At 39.1% G+C, this 11,559-nt stretch overlaps 1 protein-coding gene and 1 non-coding gene across 2 annotated transcripts; one reads left to right on the top strand and one right to left on the bottom strand.

Moving 5' to 3' along the window:
* Window positions 1–819: 819 nt before the first annotated feature.
* Window positions 820–7,162, bottom strand: LOC101302231 (TMV resistance protein N-like). The gene is made up of 8 exons (XM_004310224.1): window positions 6,465–7,162; window positions 5,082–6,171; window positions 4,708–4,986; window positions 3,339–4,439; window positions 2,668–3,227; window positions 2,493–2,577; window positions 1,708–2,355; window positions 820–1,618 (listed from the first exon to the last, which is right to left on the bottom strand). Exons 1-8 carry the CDS (start codon window positions 7,160–7,162, stop codon window positions 1,073–1,075), a joined length of 5,007 nt encoding a protein of 1,668 aa, XP_004310272.1. The 3' UTR covers window positions 820–1,072.
* Window positions 7,163–8,828: 1,666 nt separating this feature from the next.
* LOC101297506 lies at window positions 8,829–10,586 on the top strand. The gene is made up of 2 exons (XR_185534.1): window positions 8,829–9,108; window positions 10,246–10,586. It is a non-coding gene; the product is annotated as an uncharacterized LOC101297506 (transcript).
* The last annotated feature ends 973 nt before the right edge of the window (window positions 10,587–11,559 follow it).

The raw sequence follows: 11,559 nt of genomic DNA, 5'->3' as shown, positions 1-11,559 counted from the left end.
TTAATGACCTAACGACATTGGCTTAACTGTGAGTGCATTCATCTTTAGTCATTGACATTGTTTTGGGGTGATTGAACCGTATCTAGTGGTGGAGAGAAGTTCCTAGCTATTGTTTCTCTCATATTTACATCCATATTCACTTTTTAATATTCTGTTTTCAGCAGTACTTCTGTTTTATCTATTTTTGTTCATCAATCAAACCAACTCCGAATACCCTCAAAATTTGTGTGGTAGTCCGCCACTGTGTCTAGTTACTGTGTACTTAATTTCATAATTTTTGGTTGAGTCTAGATTAGCTAATTAATTAGGTTTCTGCTCCTAGGTCGAGTCTGCCAGATTTCTGGTTTACGCGTCTGTTTGTGTTTCTTATGTGTTTAAGTCTTAGCATCACCAATCCTCTGCGGGTGATGACCCCTATTTGCCGTTTACTACATTGATATAATTGATTTGATAATAGGGTATCTTTGTAGGTGCTTTTGCGCCTATCATGTTGAGGATCTGTAGATATACTTCTGTTCAGTCACCTTCAATCCTTCATCTAGTGTCCATGGTCTTATACACTAGTCCAATCCAAAGCTGCTCCTTCACAAAATCGAGATAACTCGAGTAAATTTCACATTGTTCTCCAACCTCTTTTTCTATCCATTCTCAGTCTGCAATAGTTTTAACTTCATGACCCCTGCTTATGCTCCTGAATGTGACAATACTGAGTGTTGCTTGTCCTTACCCCTGGACAATTGGAGGCCGTTTTTCCTATTCAACAATACTCTACCTCAATTAGGCTTCATGAGACTATATAATACGCCGCAAATGTGCATAATGTTCAACCTGTGCTATCACGTTTATTCTGCTAATGCAGGTACACACCAAATGATCACCAGATCCAAAGCTGGGATAGTCAAGATATGAAACCTTCTCATCGTTTCAGACGCTTTACTTTGCTAGAAGCTATGATCACTATGCATTACTCTGGCGCTACATGTTTAGCTGATACATGGGAACACGCTATGTCGGAGGAACTTGAAGCTCTTCAACCACGTATTGTGCAGAAGCATAACAAACAAATAAAGATTTACAGTGGTTCACTCAACACAGCAGGGAGACGGATGAAATAAGGGTTTTCGTCACATGCAGCAATAGTGAGTGTCTCAACTAGATGTTCAATGTCGTCCTTAAATAGTAGACGAAGGGCACAAGTATGCACTACTGCTGCGCATGGGCTGGAGAACCACACAGTTATCCTGGCCAATTTGCATTGCCTCCACATCTTACTATTAACTATAGCGCGCGGTATATAATGGAACCGAGTCACATCATATAATTCATCTTTAGGTGTCTCGAATAGCCCAATAATTACATGCGACTTGTGATCAAATAAGCCGTGCCAAGCAACATCAGAGTCCAGTCGAGAAATAAGCACAACATCCTCTGAAGAAGAAGAAGAGCGGGACCACTGAACACATACAGCAAACCCCAACCAGTTATCATCATCAAACACATTCGGAGGCAGTTGGATTTCGGCAGAGTTGCCTTGGTTGATGAAAGGCACGAACCATTTCAACTTGGAGATTTCAACTCTATCGAACAAACAAGCAGCACGACGAGGGTCAGACCAGTCCTGTAAATATAAGTTCAAATGTCAATATATAGAAAGGGAAAATAGAAGAAGAAAAGAATATTAATAATAAATTAGAGAGAAAGAGAGACCCAATTTCTGAAGGTTGCTTGTGCGGTTCTGGAATTCCGTTCTGTTATCCTCTCTAAACGGGCACCTCTGCTAATGCAGCAGGTACACACCAAATGTATCCATTTCTCTACTACCAACTTATCGTAATATTTAAGAGAATCTTCCCTCTGCATGCACCTGATAATCGTATCAGAAAACCCTTGTATATCTTCCCCGTACACAATACGGAACCCAAATCTTTGAACCTTTACATGAGGGCTCTCAGTTATGATTTCAATGTCTAAGTCCATTGTAGTTGCTAATGTCTGAGTGAACAACACTTCGGAAAGCAGTGCCCGCGGTATGTAAAAAACCAATAGTTGATGATGTTCTTCTGACAACGGCCTGACGTGCTTAAGTTCTCGGGACACTGTCTTACGAGAATCACTGCAAGTACGTAGTGTAAAAACTACTCGATAGTTGTCCTCTTTCACCATTTGCCCCACTTCCTCTACAAGTGATGCATGTATTGCAAATCCCATCCACTTCTTGCTCTTCTGTAGATTTTGAGGCAGCTTGAATGAAACAGCAACAAAATTTAACCTCGGAATAACGGGGCACGAGTCGTGAAACCAGACAGGGCTTCCTCTGAGGTTGAATTTGTAGGATGCAGAATAACTGTTTAGTCCCTGCAATATTGAACACGTGTGTAATTAACTAATTAGTAACCTCTTTTATTTCAAACAAAAATATCAGAAATTAGACTCATTAGAGAGATATCATATATATACAGTAGCTAACTATAGAGAAGCACAGACGGATCAACCTCAATGTATCTTGGAAGAACAGACTCAAGGTTCTTTCTCGCCACGAGTGTGGATTCTTCTTCCAAGGGTGGAATGAATTTCTCCCTGCAATATTTTATTGGAAATACATTAAAGTATGCAGAAAGCGCCATTTAACTAATGTAGTTGGGGATCAGAAAATTAAGTACATTCTACCATTTCAAAGATTGATTAAGCCAGGCAGAGTCCTCAACCTTTTCCAGAGAAATCGCTTGATCCCCATCGGCTATTCTGGAATTAACTAATGGAACATCTTGCTCATACACTAGATGAACCCCACATTTCTGAACCACCATGGATGGATTGGTGGTTTTAAATATAGCCCTCACCTCAGTTGAATCAATTAACCACCGCCAAGGAAACGTCAATCTAGATATAGTAAAAATCACAAGCAGATGAGAACATGATCCAAGGTTGCGATCTAGGTCAGTGCAATCCAACACTTCCGGTTCAAGACGCATAACGTCAGTTTTCAATGTGACTTGATACAAGTAATTACAGAAATCAGGATCCGGTTCAATTACGGATAGAGCTGTATGCCCCTTGACTGCGAATATAGCACACACGGCAAATCCCTTCCACTTGCTATCATTGGCCACATTTTGAGGCATCAGAATTGAAATGGGATTTCTGGTAGATATAGTGGTGAACCACTCTGGAATTTCATCTGTAGGAAGTACAGTACTGTAATTCGAAATTGAGAAGAGAGGCGGCCTCTGCTATTAGAACACAAAATCAGTAGTTTTAATGAGAAACAGGATAGATTCATAGATATATGCTCTGTTTTTGTTATGAGAGAGAGAGAGAGAGAGAGAGAGAGTACGTACTTGTGTTGTCAGTGGCAAATGATCAACTTGTTTTCCCTCTGGATGCTTATATGTCACAGTATATTCCCCCTCACCTACTGAGAAATACAACGCTGCGGTCCTTGCGGAATTTTGTGAGATTCCAGGAGCTGAAGAATTGAGTGAATTGACAATAGTCATTCGCGAATTGAATGATTTCAATACTTTGATTTGGTTTGGGTAGTCCTTCAGTGAAGTACAGTCTTGTGCATACACGTTCTGAAGACTAAACGGAAGGTTCTTGGGCAGCAATAGAAGCTGTCTACAATTACACAAGTCCAGAATCTCAAGCTTTGAGAGTTGAGAGATACTTTCAGGTAATCGCACAAAGCAATTACCACGTAAGCTTAACCGTCTTAAGGAGATTAGGCTGCTAAAATAATTGAGAAACGCTCCATCCATCAGATTGCAATAACTCAAGTCTAGCCATATCAAACGCGATAATGAAGCCAGACCTTTGCATGATTCTGAAACTAGACATGTACATCCTTGGCAGGATAGACGCTGTAGATTCTTCATGCCTGCAATGAAAGATAACTCCCTTATGGAAGTTCTGCCAATGAAAAGCTCCTCCAGACATTTCATACCATTCAGATTCTCGGGGATCTCATCAATTTTGGAGCAACCTGTTAGAGAGAGACTTTTCAAAGATGTCAAGCACCCAATGTTATTGGGAAGACGCAAAAGGTTTTTACAGTCTTTTAGATTCATCATTAACAGACCAGTGAAGCGTTCAATTGATGCAGGCAATTCCTCAATGCTGGTCCCATCCAAATGAAGCTCCAGCAAGCTTTTCATATTCCCTTCAATTTCTGGAAACTTCTTCAGTTTTGAGCACAGAGAAAGCCTCAGTTTTTTAAGGGATTCCAAACTAGTGAGAGGTGGAAGGCTCTCAATAGACTTGCAGTTTCCCATATTCAAAAAGATAAGTTTCTTCAGAAAGCCAAGAGACGGGTGAATCTCCACCAAGCTTGTGCAATCTTGAAGTGCCAACACTTCAAGATTAGGAACTTCAGTGAAGTCTGGAGTCGATATCAAATATCGTGAACCATTCAGACATATAGACCGTAGCATGCTCCATCCCTGGTATAATTTCAAAGATGATCATCACGTGATTAAAGTTAATCATTACACATTCCATTCTGATTCCAAATTACAGAAATTAGTAGACATACAGGAAGAGGAAGGGTTGACGTGACAGTAACGTCCAAAATCCAATTTAATTTTTTTTTTTAATGGATGTGTCATATGCATGTGTAACTGAGGACGACCAAGGACTATAGAATCAATGAGACTATAGAATCCAAAATATCAGATTTATGAACCTGCATAAAATTAATTATTATCTTACTTGTTTTCCCCTCCATAGTTGTTTGATGCGGCTAAAATGCATGTGAACTTCAACGAGTTTGTCCGGTTGAAAGTTTGACGGGAATGAATCCAAATGACAGTCATGCCATTCAAGATACTGTAACTCATTCGAAAGATAGTTGATGTTCCCGGAAAATTTCACATTCCAAATCTTGAGCAATCTCAATTCGTCCATATTTGAGAAGGAATCATTGATTGAGTGAACGACATTGTCTTTTTCCGGACATTGGAGGGATATGCTTTGGACTGCACTCGTTGCCTAATGACGAGGAGCAAAGAGTTAGTTATTGCACAAAAAAGACCATAATAATGAACAAAGTAGTTTCAGCACTCTATACTGCAGTATTGCATTACCTTACTCCGACCTAGTACATTGATGATCTCCTTGAGAAGCCACAACCTGCTTCGTTTTCCAGGCTCTTCACGGCATTCTTGGATTACAACTTCACGACCCATTTCTTGTATCAAATCATGCATCCACAAATTTGTTCGAAATAGAGTTACCAAAGATCTGTCAATAAGAACTTGTACATCCATCTCCACACCGTCATCGTCACAACCACTTAGTATTCTTATTACACGGTCCTTGTTCAATCCTTTAAAGAAACACGCGATGTCTAAAAAGGTTTTCTTTTCTGTTTCTTCTAATCCATCAAAACTGACTTTAAGAACATCAATAATTCCTTTTGGAGGATTTTTTTCAAGTCTCTTCAATGCACTTGACCATAACTTTACATTTCTACCACGAACAGACGATCCCAAAACTTTAATAGCTAATGGAAGGCCATTAGCATATTTCAAAAATTCATTGGATAGCTTGAGAAAATCTTCTCCAGTCTCATCTTCATTGAAGGCTTTCAAACGAAAGAGATCAAAAGCTTCAAGATCAGTTAATGCATTCACCATGTATACTTTATCTGCTCCAGATGCACTGATCAAGTGTTCATCTCTGGATGTTATTATGATTCTACTCCCCGGACCAAACCAAGTACGGTGACACAATGTTTCCAATTGTACATCTTTATCCACATCATCAAGAACAACAAGCACCCTTTTAGTAGATAGTCTATGCTTAATAATGTCTTTTCCCATTTTAGGGCTTTGTACATTGACATTAGTATTCAGCAAGTTCAAGAGAAGTTTCTCTTGTAAATGAACTGTACTACCCTGCTTTTCAGTTTCATTTTTAACGTTCTCAAGAAAGCTATCACCTTCAAACTGAGCTCTTATCCTTTCAAAAACCACTTGCGCAATAGTAGTCTTCCCAATACCACCCATTCCACAAATCCCTATGATGCGAACATCGAGACCCCCAATGTTTAAGTAGGGAAACAGTTCATTCAGGTGAGAATCCATCCCAACTAAGCCCTCAGATGTGGAGATTATTTTATTCATCTCAGTGAAAACCTTTTCTACAATTTCTTGAATTACTTTGGATTCAGACCTGTAAAGTAAAGAGAAAATCATTCTTACTTAAATTATGTGTGTAAGATATTAAGTTACAAAACATTATATTATGCCAATCTATTTGTTCATTCTGAAATTCAAAGTAGAAGTACTAGATTTAATTTGATTTAGTTCCACACATTATAGTTTTTGAGACAGGTGTATGGATTAGCTCTGCATTTTGATTCACTAGTTCTCAATTACATTCATATGAAACAACTGGCGTAATAAAAAGGGTCATATAAAAAATTATCAACTGTAGTACAGAATATAGATAGACAGAAAGCTTACCCATCTTGCAGGTGCCATCCAGAGAGATTGCCTACTTGGAAAAGAGCGTCTTTCCACCTCTGTACTTTGGTTGGTTCCTTTTTATACCTCTTCTGATGCTTCTCAAATGCTTTCCCAAAGTGCTCTCCTGTTTGTGTTCGTACCTCCGACGGATCAACATGGTAGAACACTGGAAGGACTTTTGTTCCCATTTCCTTCATGCAATCGGCGACCTTGGCAACCTCATCCAAACACCATGCAGAATCGGCGTAGTTTGGTGAGAAGACAACAATGACATATCTTGATTCTTCGATTGCTTTCAAGAGATTGGGAGCAATCGATTCCCCCCTCTCAAGTTCTTCATCATCTCGAAACGTGTGTATCCCTTTCTGCAAGAGAGCAGTGTAGAGATGGTCCGTGAAATTCTTGCGGGTATCTTCACCTCTGAAACTCAGGAACACATCGTAGGTGAGTTTACCGGACCGTGGAGAAGAAGGAATCACTTCAGTGTTGGTGGTAACTGAACAAGTGTCGGGTGTTGGTGGTCTCTCGTTATGGGTAAGACTGAAAGCCAAAAGGCAGCAGCAAATAGAAACAGTGGAGAAGAAGAAGAACAGGTACAACCCGGAAGAGATAAAGCTGAAGAGAAACAAAGCAGAGAAGAAAACCAGAGGGCAAATAGAAGACAAGAGAACAAGGCGGTCTGGGTAGGAGACCATCACTTGTTCGAACTGTGTGAGAAATCTGAGCATGCAAGACCTCAATTTGGGCAACTGTGATTCGCAGGAGCAGTCTGCCCAGACTTTTAAACGTTTGCGTGTCTGTGAATTTTGACACCTTCAAGGCGTCAACCAACTCATGAAGGAGAAAAGTAGTTGCAGCGACGGGACACGGTTCGAAGACTTTGAAGTCATTCTGGGTCGTCATCTCCGTGTTCTTCATCATCTATATAATAGTATAATACCCACCATCTTCTCTCTGTTACTTGGTCTTCTACTTTCTCTCACCATTTCGAAGAATTCAACGGCCGTGTGAGTGAAAGTTTTTCCTATGTTTTTTTTGTTACAGGGGGACCTAAAGGCCCAGCCAAAAAAAAAAAAAACATCTAAGAGTTAAAGCAAGAGACTCTCCTAGCTCGAGTTATAGAAGCAACGTCATTAATGAAGACATTAGCAGCATGAGGAGGAGGCTTGTCAAAGATAATAAGCCCTATGGCGAAAGTTTTTCCTATGTTTGGTATTAAAATAGTAGTCGAGTGAGCTACAACTCCGGGGTCAAGAGCAATTTGTAGGTATGATCTCTTCCCAAAGGATGTTTGTCACAAGTTGGGGTTCGAATCAAGGATCTCCTATTATCAGGAAAATCCTCGCAACGCCTGCCTCACTTGCAGCCTAGCATGCTTCCACTAGACCAACCCTATTAGGTAAGTTTTGGGTGCTTCTAAATGTACCCAGCAAATTCCTAAATAGACCCAGCACTTCAATTTTTGTCACTTGCTTTCATGTTTTTCCCCTGTATCTATTTACACCCAGCAAATCTTAAAAAAAAAAATCACACAGCACCTCTTGATGTCTCTATCTCTTCCATTACCAGAATTTTGTTTCATGAACAATACAATGATGATCTGGAGCAAACAATTCATTGAGGAATAATCAACTTGAGCTTAAATTCACAAATTAAGAGAATAAGAGAAAGAAACAATGTGAAAGATGCAAGCTAGAGTGCTTGAATTTCGCAACCCAGTATCGACCACAATCTTATTATGAAGCCTTACAAAATCTGGGTCTATCCCATTGCAACAAAATTTTCAAATGTTTTGGTGAGGAACATAAAGGCTATTGGTTTCTGAGAAAAAACCTAGTTTTTTGGGATTGATATCTTCTGCTACTACTAAGCAAGAGCCAACGCATTTTGGTTTGATTATTGTAATTGTCTCTAGAATTCTCTATGAAAGGACCCAATAAATTCAATGTATGTAATGGAGCCACAAACCCATTAATTGTAGAACCTGAAAGAGAGCAATTTGTTGCTTGATAATAGAATAGAGAGAGAAAGTTGCTGTTGGGTGTGTACATAAGGGCAGAATTGGAATTAAATGATAATTCTTCAGTTATTGAGTCTATTTAGAAGTTTGCTGGATACATTTAACAACACCTAAAGTTTTTCTTATGTTGTTACTTAGTCATTTAGTTTTTTCTTTCTTCTTTTTTCTCTTTTAACAGTAGACCCCCGACCCGTTTAGATCCATGGTGCTTGTCTCCGTCTAGACGTAGCACGTGTCCACCTAACTCATAGAAATTTTTTTCTTTATATTTCTTCTTTTACTCGCTTTGGGCCCAGTCTGGTTAGGCCCACATTATTTATTTTTAGTTTCTCCGCTGAGGGTGAGGTATCGGCGGAGATGGAAGAAGCGGAGAGTTTGTTAAACTCGTAAAAAGCAGAGCTAACTGTAATGGCGAATTCGTTGTTTATTCCAAACAACTACTTGGCCATACCTCCTCCTCGACTGTCCTCGAAATCCATTGCTCCTCCTCCCCAAGTTCTTTTTGGGTTTTCAGTAGCCAAATCTTCCCCTATAGTCCTACACAGCAGCAGCAGCAGCAGCAGAAGCCGTGCCTCGTCTTTCAAATCTCATCTCGCTGCTGCTCGAGGCTATGTTCCCCCAGTATGTACGCTTTCCATCAATCTCACTCATCTCTGACTTTGTATGCTTTCGATTATTTTTATGAATCTGTGTTGCTTAATTCATCTAGTGATTAGTGGGATTTTGGGGAAGTGGTCATGGGTTTGACTTTAAGCCTAGTTTTGGTACGACACATGTGTTCAAGATACTTGCTTTAGTTGAATAAGCCTGACCCAGTAGTTTGTGTTCGGTCATATTCCAATTGGGTAGATATCCAACTATTTTGGTCACAAGGACTTTGTATCAGAATTGGATTTTGGAAATGGTGGCTGATAGGGGGGTAAATGAGTTTGAATCGGAGATATAAGGCTTGTTTTATAAGGTCTGGCATTGCAGTAGGTTAGAATTCTTGCCTGTGATCATTCCTGACCATAGTTAAGCATCTGTTAACTTGAAAATAGTAAGATATGAGCCACTTGAAAATAGAAAGTTGAGCATTAGCTTCTGTTTGCTTGGTTTAATACCTATGCAATTGTAGCCGGAAATGTTACTTGTACTGGTCTCAGAATTTTCATTAAAGTTGCTGACTTTGGTTGGGGAAACAATTAACTAAACATAGTAGGTATTCAAACCTTCTTGTAAGATGAAGGAGATGTTTTGAGCTTTAGTTCATAAAAGCAGAAAAGCAGCAAAGCCTACTAGGAATTCCTTGAGACGAATGTTCATAGACAATAAGCCTATCATTTCCCTTCAATCAATAGTCTGTAATGCCAACCAACTGGGAGACTGTAGTTAGCATTATAATCTCAGACTTGAACTCATTAGACCCTTTTCATCCAAGGTTGTTTATACTAGATTAATTCTCAATGTTTTTTCTACACCTTCCATATTCATATCTACACTTCATTTAATATTTTCATCTGTAATCTCACTTGTACATGACATACTTATGCATTTTCTTTCTAGGTGAATGCCAAAGAGGATAATGTAAGTTTAGGTACTACATTGACAGCTTTGTAAGTTTAGGTATCAAATTGACCGGGACATAAGAGTTGAGGCACTGTTGGTGTAGTTTTCTCTTGTAATAAAAAGGAGAAATACTAGGGCTATATTTGTATGGCTACATGACTAAGAGTTTGTCTTGATCATATTGTGATACTCGTTAGTGTCCGTTCGCAGGCTCTCAAGTCAAGATATGAAACCTTCTCATAGTTTCAGACGCTTTACTTTGCTAAAAGCTATGTTGGAGGAACTTGAAGCTGTTCAACCACGTATTGTGTAGAAGCGTAACAAACAAATAAAGATTTACAGTGGTTCACTCAATTTCTGTGATTCAGAGCAAGTCCAACAGCTTCCTTATATTTTCTACATAATAGGGAAGCAAAACTCAAAATCTCTAAAACTTTTGTATACCAAATCCAACAGTTTCCCTATTTTAAAGATTCAAATATTTATTACAACAACAATCCTCATTTATTACAATATAATAATAAGTATAAAAATATAAAAGTTTATTTTTTAGAATAAATTATGTTTTCTTTCTTCTCTTTGAGCCTTGAAGAATGTGCAACATTCAATTCTTCTTTCCCTAAATATTTTTAAGGAATCTGTAAATATAGGGAAGCAAAGCTTCTCTTTCGTCTCTTTTCCTATTTTAGGGAATGAGATAGGGAAGCTGTTAGAGTGGAAAATGACCCTATATTTCCTAAAATAGAGAAAATCAAAGAATTTAGGAAATCTGTTGGACTTGCTCTCAGCTAGAAAACCAATGCGCTCCCGAACCGGGTCGGTCAGAGCCACAAACCATTTTTCTTCAAATTTTCCGGCCAGGCAGGGCGGGCATTTCAAAAAAATATCAAGGTCCAGGGCTAAAGACAGTATCAATCAAACAACATAAGTTATCCTATCCAACAACAGACTGATTGAAGTTAAATGAACACTATTAAACAACATAAGTGTCTCATTAGACGACATATACATTAAACAAATCTTTATTTTGCTTCGATCAATTTGCATATGACTGTATTATGAGAGTGGATAAATACAGCACAAAATGAGGAGAAATGTGCTTGGCGAGCGCTGAAGACAGCTCATGTGTCGTTGTTTCTGCATTGAGACAACATAAAGATCAAGAATCCTTCCAAACTGGTACTTCAGATGACACAATTTGTCATCGATCGGATGCTCTTTCACCCGGCTGAGAACTGTTGTCTAATTCCCCTATCAAACAGCAGTGAGACCGAGGAAATAACGGTTTTCGTCAGATGCAATAGTGAGTGTCTCAACTAGATGTTCAATGTCGTCCTTAAATAGTAGACGAAGGGCACAAGTATGCACTATTGCTGCGCATGGGTTGGACAACCACACAGTTATCCTGGCCAATTTGCATTGCCTCCACATCTTACTCATAAGAACTTTAGTGCGCGGCATATAAAGGAACATAGTCGCATCATATAATTCATCTTTAGGTGTCTCGAGCAGCTTCATAACTGC

The sequence above is a fragment of the Fragaria vesca genome, unplaced genomic scaffold, assembly GCF_000184155.1.
Source record: "Fragaria vesca subsp. vesca unplaced genomic scaffold, FraVesHawaii_1.0 scf0513167, whole genome shotgun sequence".
Classification (NCBI taxonomy): Eukaryota; Viridiplantae; Streptophyta; class Magnoliopsida; order Rosales; family Rosaceae; genus Fragaria; species Fragaria vesca.
Note: the sequence above shows the minus strand (reverse complement) of the source record. Positions and strands in the feature narration are given on the sequence as shown.